Source organism: Acanthochromis polyacanthus, chromosome 7 (assembly GCF_021347895.1).
Source record: "Acanthochromis polyacanthus isolate Apoly-LR-REF ecotype Palm Island chromosome 7, KAUST_Apoly_ChrSc, whole genome shotgun sequence".
Taxonomy (NCBI): Eukaryota; Metazoa; Chordata; class Actinopteri; family Pomacentridae; genus Acanthochromis; species Acanthochromis polyacanthus.
This window is the reverse complement of record NC_067119.1, coordinates 22,447,536-22,472,034: the sequence shown is the minus strand read 5'-3', so window position 1 is coordinate 22,472,034 and position 24,499 is coordinate 22,447,536. Positions and strand designations below refer to the sequence as shown.

Below are 24,499 nucleotides of genomic sequence, written 5' to 3'. Positions count from 1 at the left end.
ATACACACAATAATAAGTGAGATTTTACTAAACACGAGCAGAGAGTCTTCAACAGAGAACTGCTGGACTGTACTCATCAGCTGTCCCCCTGTGTTTGGTTCACTTTGTAGGTTTTTAATCTCTAATCGAATACAAATGAAGGAACTGTTCGGAGTAATTCCTGGTCTTTGTTAAATACAAAAACAAATCACGCAGTTTTTCTTGAAGCAATTTTTTCCTGCTATGTGTGAGTGTTCTTTAAGTTTGCATTGTTCTTTTTACTTTCCATAAGACCTCACATTAAGCCTCCCACAACATATGGTATCTATAAATTTACTGAACTACCGACTCGGAGGAGAACTATATCATTTTACTTGAAGTCTCACTTACATGTCCAGCTGTGCTGTGAAGTTACTCTCTAAAGTTCAAGATCTACTGGTTAACTGACAGTTTTCTGCTCTTTATATGTTGAGTGTGTGTCCGCGATTCCCTCCTGACATGTTTTAGGCTTATTGTGTTTGGTGCAGTACTTTTAGTTTGGACACCATCTGTTTCCAATCTGCGAATGGCTGGTAAAAGTCCACTTTTTTTCCTGATTGGAAACAGACAGGTCTACAAAACTCCCATGTTGTACTGGTTTATTCACTTTCACAAAGAAGCGTGATAATGGTGCTTAGTTTCAAAGCAAATCTCAACATCATGACAGAGATTTGATTGAAGTTGATTCCTGTCTTTTTTCACAGTGCCAGGTGGCAGGGTGACCCCGCCCGTATCCTTGACCAGAACTCTGGTTGGGACCCTGAAATCTGCATGGATAGTATGACTTTTTATGGCTCATTAGATCAATCATGAATAAAAAGCACATGTGACTGTAATGTTGGCTTCTGAGTTTTTCATTAAACTGCTAAGGATGCAATAATTTGCCATGAATCCACAAAAACTTTTTGTTCCTATACTCCATCCCTTAATATCTGAATTGTCATTTGATGCTAATATTTTCCTTTCAGTTTAAGCTGTTTTCAACCACATTCTGGCATCTCACCTCCATGTGGCTCAATGAGGCATTTTGAAATCCAGTGTCCCTTTTATTTCATCTCCAATTGTAAATCTTTTAAATACAGAAAACTGGGTGATAATGATTGTACAGCAGAAAAAGGAAACTGAGTCAGTACATGTCAAATACCATATTTTCTACAGAAAAGTCTAAGTTTATTCCTTCTTAATCAAATATTTTCTCCTTGAACTGCACATGATTTTTATACGACTCTGAGGCATTTTAACAGGTCTAACATTGAGGAGGAGTAGAATGTACCGGTGAGTAATAATGATGAAAATAACCTGCAGCAGTCAGTAAAGAGGGGGAAATCCAGTAATCATTTCAATGATCACAGGTCACAGGTTTCACTATTAGAGATGCTTTTTTTTTTTTTTTTTGCACTTTTACCGAAAGAAAACTGAAGGCAGATTGGTTTCCCATAAATGATCACTGCTGAATATACTCATTTCTCAGGGCAACTGTATTTTTTTTTACTGTGCCAACATGATCTGTGAACACATCCCAGAAAGCCTGCAGCGAAACATGGAGGTCTTGACAACATATAACCATTGCATCTAGGTTTCCATGGCTTCCTTTTGTTTATCTTTCCATCCATCAGTGTGGATTTTACAGCTCTCCATTCAAAACATTTAAAGTCACATTTTGTGATTGTTTTAAAGGACCATACCAGTGATTTCATAGCTTATGACCCATTTTACCGCACATTTCTGCTAACATGTATTAAAAACATTTCTGGTTCTTACCGAGTTTGATTATTTTGACTACAGCATGAAAAGCTACATTGACAGACTTTGAACTTGCTTGAGATACTCCTTCAAAAGGAAGGCAGAATTTCCCAGTCACACACTATATACTAATTCTTTTGTAAAATATTGTGTGGTTTTGAGTCAGATTTTAATACTCATTGTGATGTAATGTTTGTCTTAAGCAGATTCCAAATCTCCATAAGGTAGAAGTCATTCACTGTCTGGCATGTGAAAAAAACAACATACATACATTTAAAAACCACATTCTAGTAGGAACTATGAGATCAAAGATCTAAGTAAAGAGAGTGTCGTGTATGGTGCAGATTGTAAAACCCTTTCCACTTCTTGAATTCTCTGGACATTATGTACCATCTACTCCCGAAAGAACACTTTGTTCCCAGACTGCAGGGTTACTTATGGTTCCTCGAGTTTCCAAAAGCAGAAAGGGATGCAGAGCTTCAAGTATCAGGCTTCTCTCCTGCGAACTGCCTGTTTGGGCTTCAGGATGCAGACATTCTCTCTACTTGAAAGAATTGACTTAAAACTTTCTTTATAGTTAGGGCTGGCTCAGGTAACCCTGAACCACATCTTAGTTACGCTTCTAAAGCACCTTTCACTCTCCTCTCCTTCTCTCTCTGTACATTTCTCCATACATTTATATGCCAGCATTGCGAGTCACTAACGTTGTGTCTTGTCTATCCACTTCTTTGTGTTTTGTGTGTTCTGTTTTCTCTGCAGGTGTCTGTGGCTCCATGGCTACATGTTTCCGATATGTGACCTGGCTGGCCTCCATAGCATTTATTGTTCCCTTACATGTTGGTTGCCTCATTTTTTAGCTGCCATCCTGTTCTCTCTCCTCTTTACCATCACCACAACTGGTCGAGGCAGATGGCCACCACCCCTGAGCCTGGTTCTGCCGGAGGTTTCTTTCTGTTTAAGGGGAGTTTATTTTCTTTTACTTTTACATTTATTTGCAGCATTTCAAAGGTTTGTTTCACATTTGCTCGACAGTTATATAATTACAAAGCTACTGACAGGGTAGGCAACTCTTATGTACACATTTTCGATGGCAACCTTTTCATAAGATGAGACTGCGTACCTGCATTATTTTTGTGATTGTAAAATGGTATTCTCAGAATTAATAACTGCTTTCAGACCTCTTTTTATAGGTGGGGAAAAAATCCTCAAAGGCAAAACTCAAAAGCTCAAAGCTGCACCAATTAAAAAGTTTATTCAAGCGTTGCACAGACTTTTTGGCTGCCACCCTTCCTTAGTGTGCAAGCTGGCAACAGGTAAGCTGGATAACGTAATCAAACGCCAATATGAGAATTCATATTCCCAAAAAATCCATATCAACAAGGAGCTTGCAACAAAAAATACATCTTACAATCTACATTGATGGCAGCGTGAAGGAAGGGAGGCTACTTGAGACATCAGTGCACTGTAAACAATAAATAGTGTGCTGTCCTCTTTGAGTTTTCAATCACCATGTCTCATTCGCAGTGTTATGACTACCCAGACTCCATTAGCTCACCTCAAACACAGGTCAAAATCCTGCCTCAGCTTCCAATAATACGTCAGAGTGCAGTCAGACCATGGGCCATTTGTGTGGTGAGGCATGACTCACATATATGTATGCTGTCATGAGTCATGTCCTACTGAGGTACTTTAGGTGTGTGTTCTGCATTGGATACAGTATAAATGTCTATGTCTGTGTGTCTGTGCCAACAACTTGTGTAACAGACTCCAGCACACTCTCTCTTGTGAAGTTTTTACAACAGATGACGTTTTAAGAAAAGTTAACACTAATTATTTCCATTACTAGCCACCTTTACCAATCTAGCTGTAGGAGACATGGCTCTAAGAAATGTTTGCAATAAATGTCTCAGCCCATTTCTGCGGCTCCTTAAAGATTCAGATTTTCAGAAGTTAGTCATTTACAAAGGCATGTGTTTTGCATACTGATCCATATTGACAGAGAGAATTTATTTGATCTAGTCTATCAAAAAACTTAATTGTGGTTGCTGACAGTAAAACTAACAGCCATCTTTGAATAGATGATTTTATATTGTGAGCTGACATAACCAGCATGATTGTTCAAGTTGTGTTGCCGTGGAGACTCTCCCACAGCCCTTTGCAGCTGTGGCTAATGTGGAGTCTTACACTCACATGCCCCCCAACCTCCATCCCACCCAACTCCATCCAATCCCCTAGTGAGAGCTTGGCAGCCAAGGGAAGGAACAATGCCAACCATCAGATGGAGACAGGAGAAAAAGGGAACATGAAGTGAAGCAGAGACAAAGGTCTGTTTGTGACGACACCATGCATGTACTCAAACTATTTCCTCATGATGTTCTCTACTGCATATGCATTCATGTATACAATGCAGGTTTTACACGAGGTTACTGAAACTTTGAGGGACTCTCAGGACAGATATAAACTCTGGGAAAGTTTGCGAGGTCTTAACCTGAATCGGTTCACAGGGAGGACTAATTCACAGCCGGAGAGCACTGACAGCAAAATTAAGGAAATTCTCTGGCAATAGAGCAGTTTATAATGCATTAGTGTTCAAGCAACATTTTAATCTAATATTAAATAAACATAGTGGGTGAATAAGTATATTTATTCTGAAATAAAGTGGAGTGCAAGTATAAAGCACTAGAAGCTAAAGTACCTCAAAATTGGACTTCAGTACAGTAAATGCACCCACTTGCATTCCAATATTTGGAAATCCTAAATTAGATTTAAGATAAAAAGAACATCACACTCAGTATATGACACAGCATAAGTCAAGCATAAGTTCTCATCACACTAGAGAGGAAAATTGCAAAGTAATGTTAAAGTCATCCTTTTTGGCAGTCATATGCAAGATATAATAATGTCAAATAACATTTCAGTGGCCTTTGATCTTTCGATCTTCACTTGCTGTGAAGAATCATTTGAATCTTTCGAATTTCCTAAATGCTGCCCTGTGGTTTGTGTGTTTTTGTCCCAAAGCCACCAAAACGGATGACATCTCCCAAACACCTGGACAGAGTTCTACGCTGCTTCTGCCACCCTGGCCACCATTCAGTCATTGCATACAGATGGCACACAGAAGAGCCAGAGAAGCCAAGTGAAGGCTGCCATGTGTGGAGCCGTCTTTAATCATGATGTGTTGACAGAGAATATCCATTACCAAACACGAGATGAAAACTGCTCATTTTGTTCCTCCCTGATCTGATATGGAGGGGATGAGGCTGTGACACACCAGCTGTGTGGCGTCAAAGCTCCTCTGCTCACGTACGTCTCCATTCAGCACAATTGCCTTCCCGTCCCCACCCAGACCTTTAAAAGTCCCAATCACTTCTTTGTTTCATTACCAGGAGCATACAGCGTATTATTCCCACGTCATCTTCAGAAATGCATCCAAGTCTAATCACATGTGGTACTGGTACAGATGATGAGGAACACATGTTTGGCGGTGGTCGATGTGAATGTGTCTAACTTAGGATAACCCGTGCTTGTTCAGCTTTGACCTTTTCCTGTCCAGTGTTATGGGGAGGTTTATAAAAGAGACTCTCGAGGGTCCTGACAGTCACTTTTTGGTTGCTTCACACCATCCTACCCTTCAATGTCTTCAACGGCCGGCACTCAAAGAGCTGCTATACGTTAATATAGCAGAATTGTACCTCCTGGCCAAAGGTTTGGGGCTCAATCTGCAGAGAGCCAGCTGTGAATGTGCTCATGGCCCTGAGACTTGGCTCTGACACAGCAGTCCCACATAGGAGTCTCTGGGCGGGACTCCAAAACCTCTCAGAACTCCCAAAAGTACATACATATACAGATGTATCAGTGTATGCACAATTTTATGCATTTGTATACGTGCAGAAATAGCATTCCTTTTGCATAGCCTTTCTTTTAAATATGTCACATGCTTGGGGTCTGTTTTAGGTGTATGCATTGATAAATGTCAAAAAATTTTTGGCACTGAATTTAAAATGATACAGTTTCTTAGCTACAAAATGTAGAAATTTTAATAATCTATCTATCTATCTATCTTGACAGTACAGTGTGTTTCTGTTCATGTGACTGGTAACGACAGAAATTATGTAACATTTCATCACTCACGTTTCTGAAGAAGAGAACACACAAGTTTTATGCTGAACTGAAATCTCACAATTCCTTCAAATCCTGCAGCTTGTCCAAAACCACAGCTCCATTGTGTTTCTCACATGACCTGCCAAGTTCTTTCAAATGCAATTATGTTGACAACCCAAATATTTACAGTGTTATAACGTGGCTTAGATAGATGCTGATGGAGCCACTACCCATGACAAGCCAAGTAACACTTTTTGTTGAGTGTAGCCAACTGGTTCATTTTACGCCTCTGCCATGCGTACACATTGCAAATGCGGCTGCAGCCTATTCTTGTTTAAATTCTTTTGTCAAGCAAAACTGAATGGGAATACTGTAAGGCAAAAATCATTTCTTTCAAGCACAGTGGCCCCACTACTGTATTCTTACAAATGCCCAGTTGCTGGGAGGTAAGGAAGTGTTCACTTACACAGCTATCTTGCCATCACTAGCACAACGGCTACAGGCAGAATTACCATTAATGTCCTTAGAGTGGTTCCATACACTTCCAAAGTGCAATAGCTGATTGTAGTTCTGTTTTAAGCTCCCTGTCTGTTGTGTATGATTATAATTTCACCCAGTGTACTGGGCCCGTGGCTGTTCTATGTAACAATTGTTTAGAAAGGTCCCTTTTTTCACTCCTACCTTGGATTGGAAGATCCATTCAGGACTGGTGTTACAGTCTAATAGAATATACAACAAAGGCTCAACGTGCACTCCTCTGGCATCTCTGCAGGCCCTGACGGATTGTTACGTGGGACAGAGGGAAGACAGAGACAGAGGAAAAGAACCCAATTTGGGTTACCCCAGCTGTAATAACTGCATTGATGGAGCGGTCCAGAGAAGCATCTGCTGCGTGTTGCTCCATCCGCAGCCTTGCCATATTTCAAAGACCATCGGAACGCCTGAGAAAACAATAAGGCAAGACCACACAAGCCACTCTTTGCCCATGGATGGTTGCAAATCCATGTTCTACTTCCCTCAAGCTGCCTGCTCAGAGCTGCCACTGTCTCTGCTTCCACTACAACATCAGAGAAGACTGAGAGAAAAATGCTCACACAATTTACAGTTACTGAAGGGAGGGTGGGTATTAGCTGATCTGGTCTTTTACTGTCCTAGTTACAGATGTTTATAACAAAAGAAGAAGTGCTAAAGAAAGAAAGAAAGAAAGAAAGAAAGAAAGAAAGAAAGAAAGAAAGAAAGAAAGAAAGAAAGAAAGAAAGAAAGAAAGAAAGAAAGAAAGAAAGAAAGAAAATGTCATAAATAAGGGAGGCAAAGGAGATTTTAAGCAAAGAATGACTTGCAGGCAGACCCACTGTGAGCACTATGCATCATTTTTATAACCCTTTTACATTTAATGGACTTGCATCAAATGTATGTATAAGACAGTTTAATGCAAGTGTGTGTTTGCATCTGTGTGTGAGGACAGAAAAAAATGCTCAGGCCATTCACAGTTCAGAGCTATGCAATAATTACTTTTAACTCTGGAGGCATTCATTTGTTAAAGTTCCTTAATTAAAGCCAAAAAGAGTTTGGAAAACAAGAATAATACGAAATGTGATTTAAAAAATCCCCCAAAAATCAGACAATGTGAAGGTGAACATTTCCATTTTAGGACTGTGTTTTAGTCTTCTACCTCAGATAAATTTGTATCAGATTAGCTGTAATAATATTACCTAAGTTGTTTAATTGTTGCCATATTGCATTCAACACAGGGATCACTGTAGTTCCACTTCTATCTGGTATGCATATCACTGTGGATAATTATCTGCAGGTTACTTGGCTGGAGTTCTGCTGTATCCCTTTTTTTTCCTCAAGGGAGAGGAGGGAGTTTTTTCAGAAATAAAGTGGCAAAGGGGAGCCAGTATGGAGCTAAGCCTGGCTGAGGGCAGGAGGAGTGGTCTCAACCATGCTAGGCTACAATAAAAGGCACTTGTCTGGACCTCTGAGGAGCCCAAACTTTCCAGTAGCACCACAGGCAGCTGCTGCAAAAAGAAACGGAAAGAGGGACAGCTCGATGAATAAAAATTAAAAGAGAAGATAAACCTGCTAGCTAAACTTTCTTTAAATATTTACAGTTTAGATAACTCAGTGCATTTTTATTGTGAAGTTTAATATTTATATTTTTTTATTGAAAAGGGCCCTTTGTGTTAAAAAAAAAAAAAAGAGAAAGAAATAGAGAAAATGATGAGTCTGCTGTGCATCACAATAATCTCCCTGACCCTGGCTGGCAGCACGTACAGCCAAGTGACAAGCCCTCCCTCATCACCACCAGGTAAGATGCAAATGATGGAAAAATGCTTTGAATTTTAAAATTTGTGGCTGATTGTGTGTCAGTGTGCGTGACACTATTATTTTCTATGATTGCATGTGTGTGTATGTACAAGATGAGTAAAGTGGTACCACAGTACAGCCTTGTGTAACGACAGGGTCATTGTAGCAGTAGGTAACAGAGTCGTCTCTGGGGAAACACTCACACAGACACAGTATGACTCACCATAGACTCATTGACCTCGCTGCATACAGACCCCCACAGCATGGACTGACTGGTGAATAAATTACCCTGTCGTTCACAGGGGCACTGCCTGCGCTACTGAATGACAAAAACACTACTAATACCAAATCTAGCAGCTCCAGTTGTGCTCTTAAAATGGGTCACAAGTGTCATATTGGCTGCAACTGGTGTAGTAATTCTTGTCCTTTCAGGGCTTAAATTCTCATCAGAACAGCCAGGAATGCCCCCCTGTGAAATTTAGACCCTTTTTTGTCACATTTTCTTCTGTAATTTTACTCCCTGTCACTTGTAGCAGCAGAAAGAAAATGAAAACTTAGAAAAGGCATCTTATCAGCCAGCACCTGCACTCCTTCAAGAGACTGTTATAATTTCAAATTCACACCTGCCTGCAGGATGACACTATGTGACGGCTGCTGCAACTGCAAGCTATAAAATACTAGAACAGAGCTGCTACTGTGGTGAAAGAAGAAGAGGAAAAGAAGACTAGCCAGAAGCCCTCATGTTATATGTATTGAGTGATATTTAATGTGCTTTCAGCAGCCTTGCAAGCTGACTCAGTAGATGTCAAATTAGGGATGTCTCAGCTCTCTCTCCTTCCAAGAGCAGAGGAAACAGCTCATCTGTGGGGAGCGGGATTTCACTCTGGGAGGATAGTATGCCTTTTGATCCAAACACTGAAATTTCTCTCACAGACCAGTGATGTCACAGGTGTGTGTGTTTGTGTGCGTGCGTGTGAATTTACACTACTTGACTGTTTATAAATGACCTCATTGTCTGCATCACGTGAAAGCATTTGCTCAGCTCCGTCGAGGTCAATCATTGTTCCATACATTGTGCTTTGTTAGCCATATGAGCAGTGTATTCTCTCTGTTCATGGGGCGTTGCCTGTCCTTATACCTACTGACTCACTCTGGTGCTGGGAGCTTTTGGAAATCGGCCATGGTAACAGGCAGCCTGACAAGAGCGAAGTTAAGATTAATGACCCAGAGCCAAATGTATAGAGCCCCATGCTGAACAGCAGCCAAATGACTCTGTCTTTCCCTGTGAGGTAATAGTCTGTTAAGTCTAATGCTTGCTGTGGTTCTTGGTTAGTGAGGCTTGGCCCAGTTGCTAGGGCTGGGTGGGAAAAGGGGCTTGGCTGAAAATGGGCTGAGGCTGGGGGCTGAGTTGAAAACGTGTCTAGGCTGGGAGATGAGATGTTAGTGGGACCGATTTCAATGCCGTTGCATGCGAGTTAATTCAGCCTGAGTGAAGTTTAACAATCGAGTCTGAAGACATGCTGTTGTGCATGTGTGTTGATGTGCAAGCCATGTGAGCGTGCAAACACTAACACTTTGTGTTGTGCTAGTTCTGCATGGAGGAACGCAGGAAAGACTTCACTGGGAATAGTGTGCAGGAGTTGGCCCGCTGTCTTTGTCCCAGCTGCGCTCGTTAATTCTTTCTCCATATTGACACAAGCAGGCCAGCAACAGAAGAGAGCAAAGCTGTGGGATGTTGCAAAGTATCTCATGCCTTGCTGCTCTGTCAGAGGGTGTGGCACACTGTGTATCGGCTGATATAAACATGCACGCCACAGATTTCCATCCTTTCACAGAGGAGGAATTCGAGCCTATTTTTGTTCATTCAGGAACTTAAAGCTCAAATGCTTATGGGGTTTAACAGTATAATTAGACTCTTGTAGTTTGTGATACAGGACACTGAGTAGACTTGGATCGCTGCAATGTTGTTAATTTACAGTTCGGTGTTGCAAAGAAGCAGATGGTTTCAATCATTCTCTAATGCAGCCCTTTACTGAGTGAGAGAGAATTGTGCTTGGTAATAAAATGGCAGTAGGTCCTGGCTGCAGCTGCTGAGCTTTTTTTATTGTCAGACACATGTGTTCATTTACTTCTTTGCTGTGTTTTTATTTCCAACTGCACTTTTCACAAAATTTTCAGATACAAAACACTCAGCATTATTTGACCAACCTTTTTCTTTGTTTTGTTAAATAAGACTCTGCAGCTCCACCTTTGGCCCCAGTGAGTCTGATGTGATTTGAAGTCTGTCAATGACAAGAAAGGTTTCTTTCTATTCCCAAAAAGTACACAAAACAATCTGTTTCTCTATGAGTGCAGTGCATCCCACATGGTCGGGGCCACATTCTCCCATGGGACATGTGTCTGCCGGTAACTGCAGAATCAGGAAGGAGTGTGGAATTACTTTCAGCTCCTACTGTCTCTGAGGCATCATTACCATCAAGGTCGTGCCAGAATGCATATGCCTAGGAGACAGAGTTCTATATGGTATGTTCATGTTCTATAAGGTATTAAGTTAGTATATATACAGTGATTCATTCCAAGCTCATTTCTCAGCATATGCTCCGTGGCATTTACTCAATCCCCTTCTTCCATCTCACATTTCAGGATTAACAAGCCACTTTCAGTGCCTGGTTTTCATCCTTGGACACAACGATGTTTCCACAAGAAAGTATAATGAACTCATTTATTCAATGTACTCCAATTTCCACAGTGAAATTGTAGAAATTTGGAAATCTTTAGCCATGAATATCGGGTGGCATCACATCTGGCGACTTGGTGTTGACGTCACCTCTGCCCCTCACCTTTGCCAGAGCTTTTGATCACCAGTTTAGTCACTCTGGATCTCCCAGGTTTCAATCACACTTCATGCAAGCGCTACCCATGCAGAGAATTTATGAGGCACAGAGAAGCTGTGAGTCATTTCTCACCGACAAAACATTCAAAGTGGAATCTTGTCCAGACTGCACTGCTCTTGAAGACATGAGTAATTAGCTGTGGCAGGAGGGCGTTTCCAAGCTCATAAAATACCTGGCATCTTGCTGACCGCTCAAGAGGCAAGTGAGGCTACTGGGTGCGGTGGTTCGGTAATAGAAGTAGTCATGTGCAGCCGTATAAAAGAGATGAGAAAATAGAATATAAAGTGGCATACGGTGGGACTGAAGGGTAGATTAGGTCTGTCAGCAGTGCGTCTGCTAATTAAATCCTTGTGCAGGAGAGCTCAATACTAATGATCTGAGCGCCACTGAACGAAGTCCAGACATGTGTCTACTGTGAGGTTACATTGGAGGATTAGAACATATCAGGCATGGGTATGATTAGAAGTCAATTTAGTGTCAGTCTTGGGTGTGAATGTGTGTGCGTGGAGGGAAGATTATGGGTTGATCAGAGCAGAAGGCAGCAAGCCAGTACCCCCCTTTATTTCCTGCATTACTCCTGTGGGAAACATTCTCCCTGTTCAAGAGCCAGTGACACAGTATTCCAGTCATGGCTCTGGTGTGGCTGCTCAAAATGAGGCGCCTCAACATGAATGCTGGCATCCGGAGTCAGAAATGAAAGACTGACTGCTCTAGACACAGATCATCCATACTGATTAAAGGGGTAGAAAATAAATCAGACACAGAGCAGCTCCAGACACTCTAAACACTGAACCTGGATTGAGCCAAAAAATGCATGGTTGCTATTATGTCTGAGACTACAGCTAAAACACCAGTTGATTTTTGTCAGTTAAGTAAGAACCATATTATATGACAAGTCTCGTGCATTTCCTCTTACCTCATCATGCTTCCATTTACAAGAACTCCAGTAGCCAGTATGAGGTCTGGACCTTGATAATTATCTCCCTTTCAGACTGACATTTTGAATTAAGCGACATTTTGAACGAAAGCGTTGCTGACATCGTCCCCCAGTGATGTAACTGCAAGACTAATGTTAGAGCAAAGCCTCATTCAACAGCCAATAAATCTGAGGGAATTCTCCGTAGGCAGTGTGGTCAAATCAGTCAAGCAAAATAAGACTTACAATATTTCAGCCAATTACAACTTATTCTTCAGTTACAAGCGGACAATTTTTGTGTCGCGTTGGCTAGGTAAGAGAACCAACAGCCTGCCAGCAGTGACTAGCATTTTAGTGTCAACTAACTAGTGACCAAAATAGTCACCCTCAGCAAACAAATACAATTCTATACCAACTAGCTTACAGATTAGCTAGCTAAGGTGGTCTAGCTAACATGGGTCATTCAGATCAATGTCTTCTTTGATTTGATCAGTCTCCAAAAAACATCTCTGCTTATGAGCAAGGCTAGTCTACCAAGTTAACAGGAAACGCTTGTCAGAACCCTCTGTAAATGACTTTTTAAATACATATTATTCAGATTGTATTATACTTAAATTACAATATGATAACATCTAAAATAATTAGCCCTCCTGCTATTGTTCATACTAGTAATATTTCGCAACCTTTATTACTAATATTTGCAGTTTATGTAATCGACATGCATTTACCAAATACTACAAAAAACTTCATCTCGACACCATTTTGAGGAGAGCTACTTTATTTTTACTTCTACATTTTTCTTACTATATATTACTTTTTTGTTTGTGGTGCCCATCTATTTATTAATGAAGTTTTATTCAACACGTCAAATCCTATGTATTATTGGTCCTGCCCTTATGTATTCATCTTTATCCTCATTTTTTACTTAAACAGTGTCGGAAATCAGAAAATGGCAAAAAGTTAAAGCAAGACCAGTATTAATCAAACTTAACAGCAAGAGGACTTATATTTGGCAGATAATAATGATAACGGTGTGGAAGAATAGTCACAGGCAGTCAGGCTATCTTGTTGTTGCTTACCTTCGTAAACTTATTTATTTTAGAAAATCATTTAGAAAAGTTTTTTACTTTTAGAATAGTTCTGTTAGTCTTAAAGTAGATTTTCTGTTTGTAGGTTATTTTGTTTTTCACAGGCATTTAACAGGTAAACTTATTTTTCTCTAGTAAGCAACCGAAAAAAGTACAATTTATGTTTTATTTATGTTTCTGGACCTCAGTTAAAATGTTGTTCTGACTGCATCCCTGGTTACAAGTTTGTTTAAGGCGTGACATGTGGTGTGTTTATGTGTTGTGTGGGGGGTGGAAGGCAGCAACTGAGGGGTGGAAGTGGATGATGACTGTGTGAGTGGGGTCAGAGGTCCTGTACATCCATTCACATGGTGCTTATTTTTGTCTGGCGCAGGCCACCCCTTGCTGGCTGAGGTCTCCTTAACTAAGCAAGTCTTGTGAGGTCTAAAGATGGAGGTCAGGGAGATGATGGGAACCCACAGTGAGACACCGATGAGCTGCCATTTTAAGTTAAAGGGTGGCCTCGCTTAGACAGGGGAGATGGAAAGGGAGTGCACCGAATAAAAAAGCCAAAGACAAAATGATGATGACAGCAGGATTCTGTATTTTGTTAAGTATATTATCTGCTCACTTTTCGTGTTATTCATTGAGTGCCTGACATACTTAAGTGGAATCAGATGGAGCGGATGAAAGATAAGCACTTCATTTTGAGGGTTAATGCCGAGGAACCAAAGGCTTATAACTGCCAGGCCTGACAACAGCAGGATGGAGACTGAAGAGGACGATTGGCTCCAGGGGTTGAGGACTGGCTGGTGCTATATTTAATAAAGTAAACAGGATACCTCTTGACTCTTCGATAGATTTGTGTCAGAGAATGCTTTGAACTGTAACTGCTTATATGTCTGCACAAATTACAACAATACAAACTGTAGACATGTGCCTAAACATATGATGTGTGCAAAAGTGAGGTAGAGAAATGTTGTTTGGAAATGTTTCCTTTGTTGATGTTTTCTCAAGCAGACCTTTGCTAAATCAGTTTTATGCCAAGCACTATGAAGCAAAGAAAAATCTATCAATGCATAAAAATAGTTCAAAAAAAAAAAAGTTATATGAACATCACATGATGTTTTCCAAGTCCAAGTACCATAAACCTAATCACCATTAAGTCATGGTAAATTATATCATATTTTCTTCTTCTTTTCTAGTCAAGGTTTTTGCTGCCCTTGGCAGCAACATCACGCTGCCCTGCAGGCTCCAGAATTCAGACACCACATCCTTTGGCAACATTGGTATCCGAGTGAGGTGGACCAAAGTGGCTGAAGATGAATCACTGAATGAAGATGTGCTGGTTTCAATGGGATTCCACAAGAAGACCTACGGAAGCTTCGAGGACCGTGTCTTCCTGCAGGAGCTTGACAGTGACGATGCCTCCCTTATAATAACTGAAGTCTCCAAGGAAGACATTGGAAAATACCACTGTGAGATCATCAATGGGGTGGAAGACACAGTGCAGGAGATCATCTTGGAGGTGCAAGGTGGTGTCACTGATGGTAAATCCCATTTTTTTAACGTAATTTCAGCAATGGGCCTCAGAGTGTAAGTTAATATACCAGCTGTGATGGCATTAGTGTATAATCAGCTTCCATTATTTTGTCATTTTCTTGTCCCTGTTAAAGGGGCATAATTACCGATCAACCTCAGCAATGCTATTGTTTCTAGTTATTGAAACCGTCCACATTTCCTTGTCTTGTGGTACAAGGAAAGAAAAAGAACAGACAGCTTGTGATGATTTATCCAAACTGCTGTAATGATTCAGTCATGATCACATTTGAATACTGTTCAGCACCAGTAAGCAGAAACATATTTTCCATCTTTTCCAGTCCATATCCTCAAACATCTGACTTGCATTTGATTTTATAATCACTATATTGTCTTCCTTTTTAAAATGAGGCACACCAAGAGGAAGTCATTTTCATGCAAGCAAGGTTATTCACGTTTATATAAAAACAAAGCAGATTCCTGAAATATTGAAGGGTGACTCACTAAATCAGCACACAGAACACTTTAGTGTCATTTGTCAGTGTTCACTCACCTTTTTGATCATCATGAAATGCATTAGATAATATATTGAGGTAACACTTAGCATAGGGAAGACTTCTAAGGAAGACTTCTCTTCAATTAGGTTGTACTGATGTGCAAATGCACTTTTGAATCATTGTTTTACTACCTCTTGTTAGATACATGCAGTTAAATCATTTTATAGTACTTTGAAGTTTGATGCTGCAGAACATAGCACCTAGTTTCCATAAAATCACTCTTTTTTCTGTGCAGGGCAGCCAAAAAACATAAAATTAATGAGTTAGCAACGTCTGGCCTCTGGAGACCACTGCTAACATGTTGCAAGCCGCTGTACCGAAAAGACTAATAGGCTCACATTCACATACATAACACTAAACATGCTGCACAGCAGCTATACCAGCTTTCTTGGAGAGGCTGCAGTGGACTCCAAGACCACACACACACACACACTCTGGCCTGTACTGCGCTAAATCACCATCATAACTGGAAGAAAAGCAAACTATGCTGGCAAAACTACACAACATGATAACTGTTTTGTTCATGGCCAAAGAAAACATGCAGTAATAAGAGGAAGGATATGAGCCATTTGGAATTACAGATTTTTGGCATAAATAGATCAAAGAATATAAACTGATCTTCATGTAAGACATGAGTAAGCTAACAACAGTTCTTGTAATTTCTGTCTGTGTTAAAAACAGCCATTAAAAATTCACAATGCTCTACTCAGACAAAAGTTAGGTCCATTCTTCCTTGTAGAATTCAGCTCAGCTCTGTGCTTAAGGTGTGTGGTGTGGATAGCTCTCTTGCAGTAATTCCACAGTTGTTAAAGGGGCTAAGCCGATGCTTTAAGCCACTGAGAGCCTCCAACCGGGAATAATAAAAACCGTAATTGATCCGCTTACTAACCGTACTGATGAATGAAAGTCCAACTCATTTTAACTTGCCTGGCAAACAGTGTCATTATTGGTCTCCCCAAAACTCCAAAAGTGCACAAATTCCCATCCACAAGTTTCAGCATTTGGCATTAACAGCGGTCTGCGTTAGCTTTTGCGTTTGTGGTCAAAAACTGATTGGTCCCTTCCTGCTGGAAACCCTGCCTAGACCCAAAGGTTCCTACCTTATATAGGTAAATCGACAAATCAGAGTGTGAAACCCACAGACACCAATATAATTACAGACATTTCAAATCTGCTCCTACAACAGTATATCTATTGGATTAAGGTCTGAGCTTTGACAGGGCCACTACAAAAAGGAGATTTTCTTTCATTCTTAGGCAGGTTTTGTTCAATGTTTAAGGTCATTGTCCTGCTGCATCGCTCAAATTTTATTGAGCTTCTGTTTCTGCCTAGGTAACTTAACAGTTACTGTCAAGACCCAGAAGCAAATCAGCTACAAAACCACTGAACCTCAGTGGTCCTGCCATGGACACTCATGAACCAAGATGGAAACTTGATCCTAGGAGTCCTTTAAATCTTTAGTTGTTATTTGGGGCTTCATTCTGCATTGTACCTACAGAACTATCTTGCTTGGGAGCCTATTATCCAGGTAAAGGAGACACAGTAGCTGCAAGGGGACAATGTAGCCACAAGGGAACAATGTAGCCGCAAGAGGACAATGTAGCCACAAGGGGACAAATGTAGCCGCAAGGGGACACAAGCCAGTGTCTTATTGTGCCGGTCCCAAGCCCGGGTAAATACAGAGGGTTGTGGCAGGAAGCGCAGCCGACGTAAAACTTTGGCCAAATCAAACATGCGAATCAAATGTATGACTTCCATGATGGATCGGTCGAGGCCCGGGTTAACAACGACCGCCATCGGTGCTGTCGACCTACAGGGTGCCGGTGGAAAATGGACAACTGTTGGTCGAAGAAGGAGGGGAGGAAGGTGTGTTCGTAGGAAGAGAGAGAAGAGGAACACCAAGAGTCTAGGACTGAGAGTAGGGACTTTGAATGTTGGAACTATGACAGGAAAAGGTAGAGAGGTTGACATGATGCAGAGGAGGAAGGTGGACATACTGTGTGTCCAGGAGACCAGGTGGAAAGGTAGTAAAGCTAGAAGTTTAGAAGCTGGGTTCAAGTTGTTCTATCATGGTGTAGATAGGAAGAGAAATGGAGTAGGAGTTATCTTGAAAGAGGAGTTTGTTAGGAATGTCCTGGAGGTAAAAAAGAGTGTCAGATCGAGTGATGAGCCTGAAGCTAGAAATCGAAGGTGTGATGTTCAATGTTGTTAGTGGGTATGCTCCACAGGTAGGATGTGAGCTGGAGGAGAAGCAGAAATTCTGGTTGGCCCTTGATGAAGTGATGCAGAGCATCCCGAGAAGTGAGAGAGTTGTCATTGGTGCAGACTTCAATGGACATGTTGGTGCAGGAAACAGAGATGATGAGGAGGTCATGGGCAGGTTTGGTATCCAGGAGAGGAACGCAGAAGGACAGATGGTGGTTGACTTTGCAAAAAGGATGGAAATGGCTGTAGTGAATACTTTTTTCCAGAAGAGGCAGGAACATAGGGTGACCTATAAGAGTGGAGGTAGGAGCACACAGGTAGACTACATCTTGTGTAGACAGTGTAATCTGAATGAGATCAGTGACTGCAAAGTAGTGGTAGGTGAGAGTGTAGCCAGACAGCATAGGATGGTGGTGTGTAGGATGACCCTAGTGGTGAAGAAGATGAAGAGGGCAAAGGCAGAGCAGAGGACCAAATGGTGGAAGCTGAAAAAGGAAGAGTGTTGTAAGACTTTCAGGAAAGAGTTGAGGCAGGCTTTGGATGGTCAGGAGGTGCTTCCAGATGACTGGACAACTACAGCAAATGTGATCAGGGAGACAGGTCAGAGAGTACTTGGTGTGTCATCTGGAAGGAAAGGAGATAAGGAGACTTGGTGGTGGAATGAGGAGGTGCAGGAGTGGATCCAGAGAAAGAGGTTAGCTAAGACGAAGTGGGACACTGAGAGGACTGAAGAGAGTAGACAGGAGTACAGGGAGATGCAGCATAAGGTGAAAGTAGAGGTGGCAAAGGCCAAACAAGGGGCTTACGATGACTTGTATGCTAGGTTGGACAGTAAGGACGGAGAGACTGACCTGTATAGGTTGGCAAGGCAGAGAGAGAGATGGGAAGGACGTGCAGCAGGTTAGGGTGATAAAGGATAAGGATGGAAGTGTGTTGACAGGTGCCAATAGTGTGATGGGAAGATGGAAAGAGTACTTTAAAGAGTTGATGAATGAGGAAAATGAGAGAGAACGAAGAGTAGAAGAGGTGAGTGTTTTGGACCAGGAAGTAGCAAAGATTAGTAAGGATGAAGTGAGGAGGGCATTGAAGAGGATGAAGAGTGGAAAGGCACTTGGTCCTGATGATATACCTGTGGAGGTATGGAAGTGTCTCGGAGAGGTAGCAGTAGAGTTTCTGACTGGGTTGTTCAACAGGATCTTAGATAGTGAGAAGATGCCTGAGGAATGGAGGAGAAGTGTGCTGGTGCCCATCTTTAAGAACAAGGGAGATGTGCAGAGTTGTGGCAACTACAGAGGAATAAAGCTGATGAGCCACACGATGAAGCTATGGGAAAGAGTAGTTGAAGCTAAACTAAGGGCAGAGGTGAACATCTGTGAGCAGCAGTATGGTTTCATGCCAAGAAAGCGTACAACAGATGCAATATTTGCTTTGAGGATGTTGATAGAGAAGTACAGAGAAGGTCAGAAGGAGCTGCATTGGGTCTTTGTAGATCTGGAGAAAGCTTATGACAGGGTGCCCAGAGAGGAACTGTGGTTTTGTATGAGGAAGTCTGGAGTGGCAGAGAAGTATGTTAGAGTGGTGCAGGACATGTATGACAGCCCGATCTCACGAGGATTCGTGAAACTGTCACGTAAATTTTTGTTTCGGTTTCGTGCGCACCAACACGATTTCGTCATGTTTTTCGTGCCGCTCACCACGAAATGCACACCAATGTATTTTAAACGGCGGACTTTTCGTGCCACTCAGAACGTATTTCAAAAGAATGGCTATATTATATTTTTAATGTAAAACCATGGCGAATCCAACGCTATATTTTGCATGACATCGTCCCTAAACATAACCCTAACCATAATCCTAACCATAACCTAACCATAAGCCGGTGCTACACTTACCAATTTGCATAGGAATTTCAAGAATGTCCGGCGGCCGGCGGCCGCAAACGCGATCACACAAGCAGTATACGCCGATGGACAGCTTAGATCGTCATGAATCCGCCGGTATAAACCACTTTCAGATGTGATTACCACAGCGAAAAACATTTCGTGGTGAGCGGCATGAAAAACATGACGAAATCGTGTTGGTGCGCACGAAACCGAAACTAAAACTTACGTGACAGTTTCACGAATCCCCGTGAGACCGGGTTGTGTATGAGGACTGTAAGACAGTGGTGAGGTGTGCTGTAGGAGTAACAGAGGAGTTCAAGGTGGAGGTGGGACTACATCAGGGATCAGCTCTGAGCCCCTTCTTGTTTGCTATGGTGATGGACAGAATGACAGACGAGGTTAGACAGGAGTCTCCATGGACTATGATGTTTGCAGATGACATTGTGATCTGTAGTGAGAGCAGGGAACAGGTGGAGGAGAAGCTAGAGGCATGGAGGTTTGCCCTGGAAAGGAGAGGAATGAAGGTTAGCTGCAGCAAGACGGAGTATCTGTGTGTGAATGAGAGGGACCCAAGTGGAAGAGTGAGGTACAGGGAGAAGACCAATCGCACTTTTTGCACTTTTTGCACTTACTACAGGTTTTTCCTTATGTCTGAATTCTTGCTTGTGTTGTGCGTTGCTTTGGACAAAAGCGTCTGCTAAATGAAATTGTAGAATTGTAGAGAAGAGATCAAGAAGGTGGAGGATTTTAAGTACTTAGGGTCAACAGTCCAGAGCAATGGAGAGTGTGGAAAAGAGGTGAAGAAGCGTGTATAGGCAGGCTGGAACGGCTGGAGAAAAGAGTCAGGTGTGATGCGTGATAGAAGAGTTTCAGCTAAAATGAAAGGAAAGGTTTACAAAACTGTGGTGATACCAGCCATGTTGTTTGGTCTGGAGACAGTGTCCCTGAGGAAAAGACAGGAGGAAGAGCTGGTTCTCTCTGGGAGTGACCAGGATGGATAGGATCAGGAATGAGTACATCAGAGGGACAGCACATGTTAGAGGCTTTGGAGATAAAGTCAGAGAGGCCAGACTGAGATGGTTCAGACATGTCCAGAGGAGAGAGAGTGAATATATTGGTAGAAGGATGCTGAGATTCCCACTGCCAGGCAGGAGGCCTAGAGGAAGACCAAAGAGGAGGTTTATGGATGTGGTTAAAGAGGACATGAAGGTAGTTGGTGTGAGAGAAGAGGATGCAGAAGACAGGGTTAGATGGAGGCAATTGATTCGCTGTGGCGACCCCTGAAGGGAAAAGCCGAAAGGAAAAGAAGAAGAAGAAGAAGGAGACACAGTACTAAATCATGTTAGTTTTAGACAATTTGTGTAACTGTGAATTGATCACTATCTTAACTTTTTGACATTATTTCTTAACCCTTTCCAGCATTGTGTAATAAACAACCCTTCTGTACACAGCAAGCTCAGATGTTTTGTTTTCATTAGCTGAAGTAACTCCAACTTACATCTCCAATTTTTTTTCATTGATTGTACTCCAGGGGTGCAAACTCCTGTTTCCAATTAGCTTTTGCTGATGCTATTAGCCTAGGGGTTGACATGAATTTGTGAGCACACACTGTGAATGATTGCATGGTGTTCATTATAAACAAAAACAATACAATGATTTGAGTATCATTAATTAAAATAAATTGTGCTGTTTCATAATTGTAATGTAGGTGAATATCTAATTATATTTTAAGGTAAATTCAGGGACAAATGAAGACAATATCAAAGGGGTACTTATTTTTTCTTAGCACTGTGTTGAGATGCAAAAGAAAATCATGACCTCTAATGACCCTTCATTATTATCGTTATTGTAATAATTGTATCTCTTTCTTCTCATTCAGGTGTTGTATTCCCGTATTCCCCTCCTGTGGGCCGCTACAACCTGAACTTCCAAGACGCCATGCAGGCCTGTGTAGACCAGGGTGCTGTGGGTGCCACCTTTGACCAGCTGTTTGAGGCCTGGAAGGGTGGTCTGGACTGGTGCAATGCCGGCTGGCTGAGCGATGGCACTGTGCAGTATCCCATCACCAAACCCAGAGCGCCTTGTGGTGGTACCAACAGCAAGCCTGGCCTCAGAAGCTATGGACGTCAAAACAGGATGAGCCGCTACGATGTGTTCTGCTATGCTCCAGCCCTTATGGGTGAGTTTTTAAAAAATGTATGTCATTGCATACATAAAGAGTAACTTCTTCTTTTGACCAACTCTTTTGCTTTATTTCTGCTGTCAGGACGTTTCTATTGGCTGGTCCAGCCCGACAGGCTGACCTTCAACGAGGCTGTGCAGGCATGCTTAAACGACGGTGCAGAGATTGCCAAGGTGGGCCACATGTACTCCGCCTGGAAGGTTGAACGCTACGATCGCTGCGACGCCGGCTGGTTGGCCGATGGAAGTGTCCGCTACCCCATCTCCAGGCCCCGCAACAACTGCAGCCCAACAGAAGCTGCAGTGCGTGTAGTTGGATTCCCTAACAAGAGCCAAAAGTCTTATGGCGTCTACTGCTACAAGGCTGATCAGTGAGGGGAGGCAGATAGAAGCAGGGAAGCCATAACCACCAAAGAGCAGCAACAACCACAACCAGTTAAAACAACAATGAAGCAGATAAGCTTTGGATCTTAACTAGCATGAACTCAATACCTTTCTAAAGCTGTGATAACCCTAAAACAGATACTGTACATCTTATGCCCATATGCAATGAAAAGCAAAATACTTTGTAGCCATTCATTTTTGTTTTTCTCTAGCTGTGCATTCATTGATTTTACACAGGCTGTTGGGTAAAGGGCAACAGTGTTTAAATGACTGATGAGACAGAGACAAGAACTTAATGTTCAACATCATCTAAGTTTAGTTTGTCTTCCACAGAATGTTAAGACGTGTGAGGTTCAAGATTTCGTGCAAAGATGCTCATATGCAGATGATACGTGCTGCTTTAAAATTTCTCTACAAGAAAACAACATGTTATTTTATTTCATCAGTTATCACATCAATTAAAATAATAAATAAATGGATGACAAAAATCATGAACATAACTGTCACTGTTGAGCTACAGATAAATACATATCATACTGCAGTAAGTAATCAGTTGGATCCATCTCTATTACAAGTTGAAGCTCTTTTCTTTAACTTCTGAAAAAGCGGACAGGTTTTTTTTTTTAAGCAGAGGAGTTGTGATCAAATTAACTGCCAAGAAACTGAATGTAAATGCCTTAATCTGTGACCTTTACTGCTGAGAAAGCTCCTATTAGGTCAACTCCCAGTTACAATCTGAAAAAACATTTTTATTATTATAACCTTGAGCAATGTGTTTGTTTGTTCTAACAAAACATTTCATTTTTGAAACCTTTTTCTTTTTAAACTTTATAATAATGGTTTAATGATAGATCTTTATACATCCATGGTGTTTTTATTAAAGCAAAAGTATCAATTTTGTCTAATACTTGCAGCTTTTTTTGTGAAATCTAGTTTTTAGAAAACTTATACTGGCTCATACAAGCAGGATTTCAACTGAATAGTAAATTCCTGAAACAAAACATACCCCTGATGGCAAGAAATATAATATTACAGGAGTCACAGTACAACTATCACATGTTTGGATGCAAATACACCCCGGCAACTGACAGTTTCACACATTTTTCCTGTGGTTATGAGCTGTAATATTTCCACTGGTATTCTTTTTTTTAAAAGAACTGATTAATACTGACGATCACTTAAACTCCTATACCAATTCATTGATAGTCATGCTGTAGCGAGTGCACCTCAATATGTGTCCCTAAATGTTTCCTGTGGACCACAATGGCCATGTTTTTGACATACAGAGCTGGTGATTTAGAAATGTGCCACAACCAGTAGATAGAACAATTTATAGGTATTAGTTACAAAAATATTTTTGAAATTTTGTGTTTTTTCTATGTTATTTTGTGTTTTTTTGTTTTGTTTTTTTACTTTTTCTAACCCTGGGCACTGACATATGGTACTTACTGCAGATTACATGTGGTAATATGGCATCATTTGTAAAAGCAAAACTTAAAAATATCTGTTAAACTCATGTATTTGTTCACATTTGCGCATGAAATACAGATTAAGGTATTTTTGTATCTTATCGCCATGTACCTTTTTCAACAAAGCAGTTTGAAATAAAGAATATGACTTTCAAATGAAGTTTTCAAAGTGTTTCTTCTCACCAACACTTCTATTTCCACTGGAACAAAGTCAGCATGTTTTATGTGGAGATGTGGAAGTTTAAGCAGAGATTAAAACAGTATTGTTCAAGCTGCCAAATCAGGGGCCATGTGCCTGGCATAAACCCATGTCATTGAGAGGACTTAAGATTAGACTCTCCTCACATTTATTTATTCGTTGCCATTTTTTTATTCAGTGCCAGCCTGCCAGCCCACCACTAAGTTAGACAAAGGGAACAGTATCACAGGCTTTAAGAGGCTTGTGGGAATCCATGGGAATGGGGTCAGATTTAGACGGATACAGCAGGGAAATGCCAGACAAATGTAAATGTGTGTGATAGAGAAAAGTCCACTGTTGCATCTGAAAGCAAGAGAATGTAGATCAAGATTGTGAAGAGCACTGTAAGACTTTTTCAGCACAGAGAAAGATAATAATTATGTTCATTATGTACTTAAAGTCTGTACAGAAAACTACACTATTATACAAGTAAAAGTACAAAGTGAGCCTTTCTTTGTCCCTGGTTTGTTTAAGCAGACAATCACTGTCTTTTTCAAGTGTAATTCTGACTATTTCATTTTGTTTGCTTCTGTGGTTTCCACTCAAACGTTGCTCAGACTTTCAACAAGTCATACAATGCTACATACCAAACGCTTGTCAGTCAGATATCTCAATTAAGATATGCATGACGGGAGAATAGCAGGCTAATGAGTGAGTGAAAGGCACTTTTACATCAGACTAGACAAAGTCTGAGGCGCCTATCCAGCCCGACAAGTCAGGAAAAGCCAGGGTGCATTTCCTTTCCAAAATAAACCTTGAAATCCTGTTAAATCCCAGTGAGACCTGGGCTGAGACGTCCTGATTTTCCCAATGATCAGCTTGAGACATCTGCATTTCATGAGGCAAGATTGCAGGTTTTACTCTCGCTGGGACATCCAGGAGCGGCCTTTAATCACAAGTTGAGTCTTCTCTAATGACAGAGTGGGCAGTGACGGTGGAAACCACAACAACCTTAACTTACACAAAGATTACATCGAGCAACTTGATGGTATTA

At 41.3% G+C, this 24,499-nt stretch overlaps 1 protein-coding gene across 1 annotated transcript; it reads left to right on the top strand.

Annotated features, from left to right (window-relative positions):
• The first annotated feature begins 7,834 nt into the window (after positions 1-7,834).
• On the top strand, positions 7,835-23,423 carry LOC110950374 (hyaluronan and proteoglycan link protein 1). Its single transcript, XM_022192935.2, has 4 exons — positions 7,835-8,173; positions 14,255-14,599; positions 21,113-21,412; positions 21,500-23,423. Exons 1-4 carry the CDS (start codon positions 8,083-8,085, stop codon positions 21,787-21,789), a joined length of 1,026 nt encoding a protein of 341 aa, XP_022048627.2. The 5' UTR covers positions 7,835-8,082; the 3' UTR covers positions 21,790-23,423.
• The last annotated feature ends 1,076 nt before the right edge of the window (positions 23,424-24,499 follow it).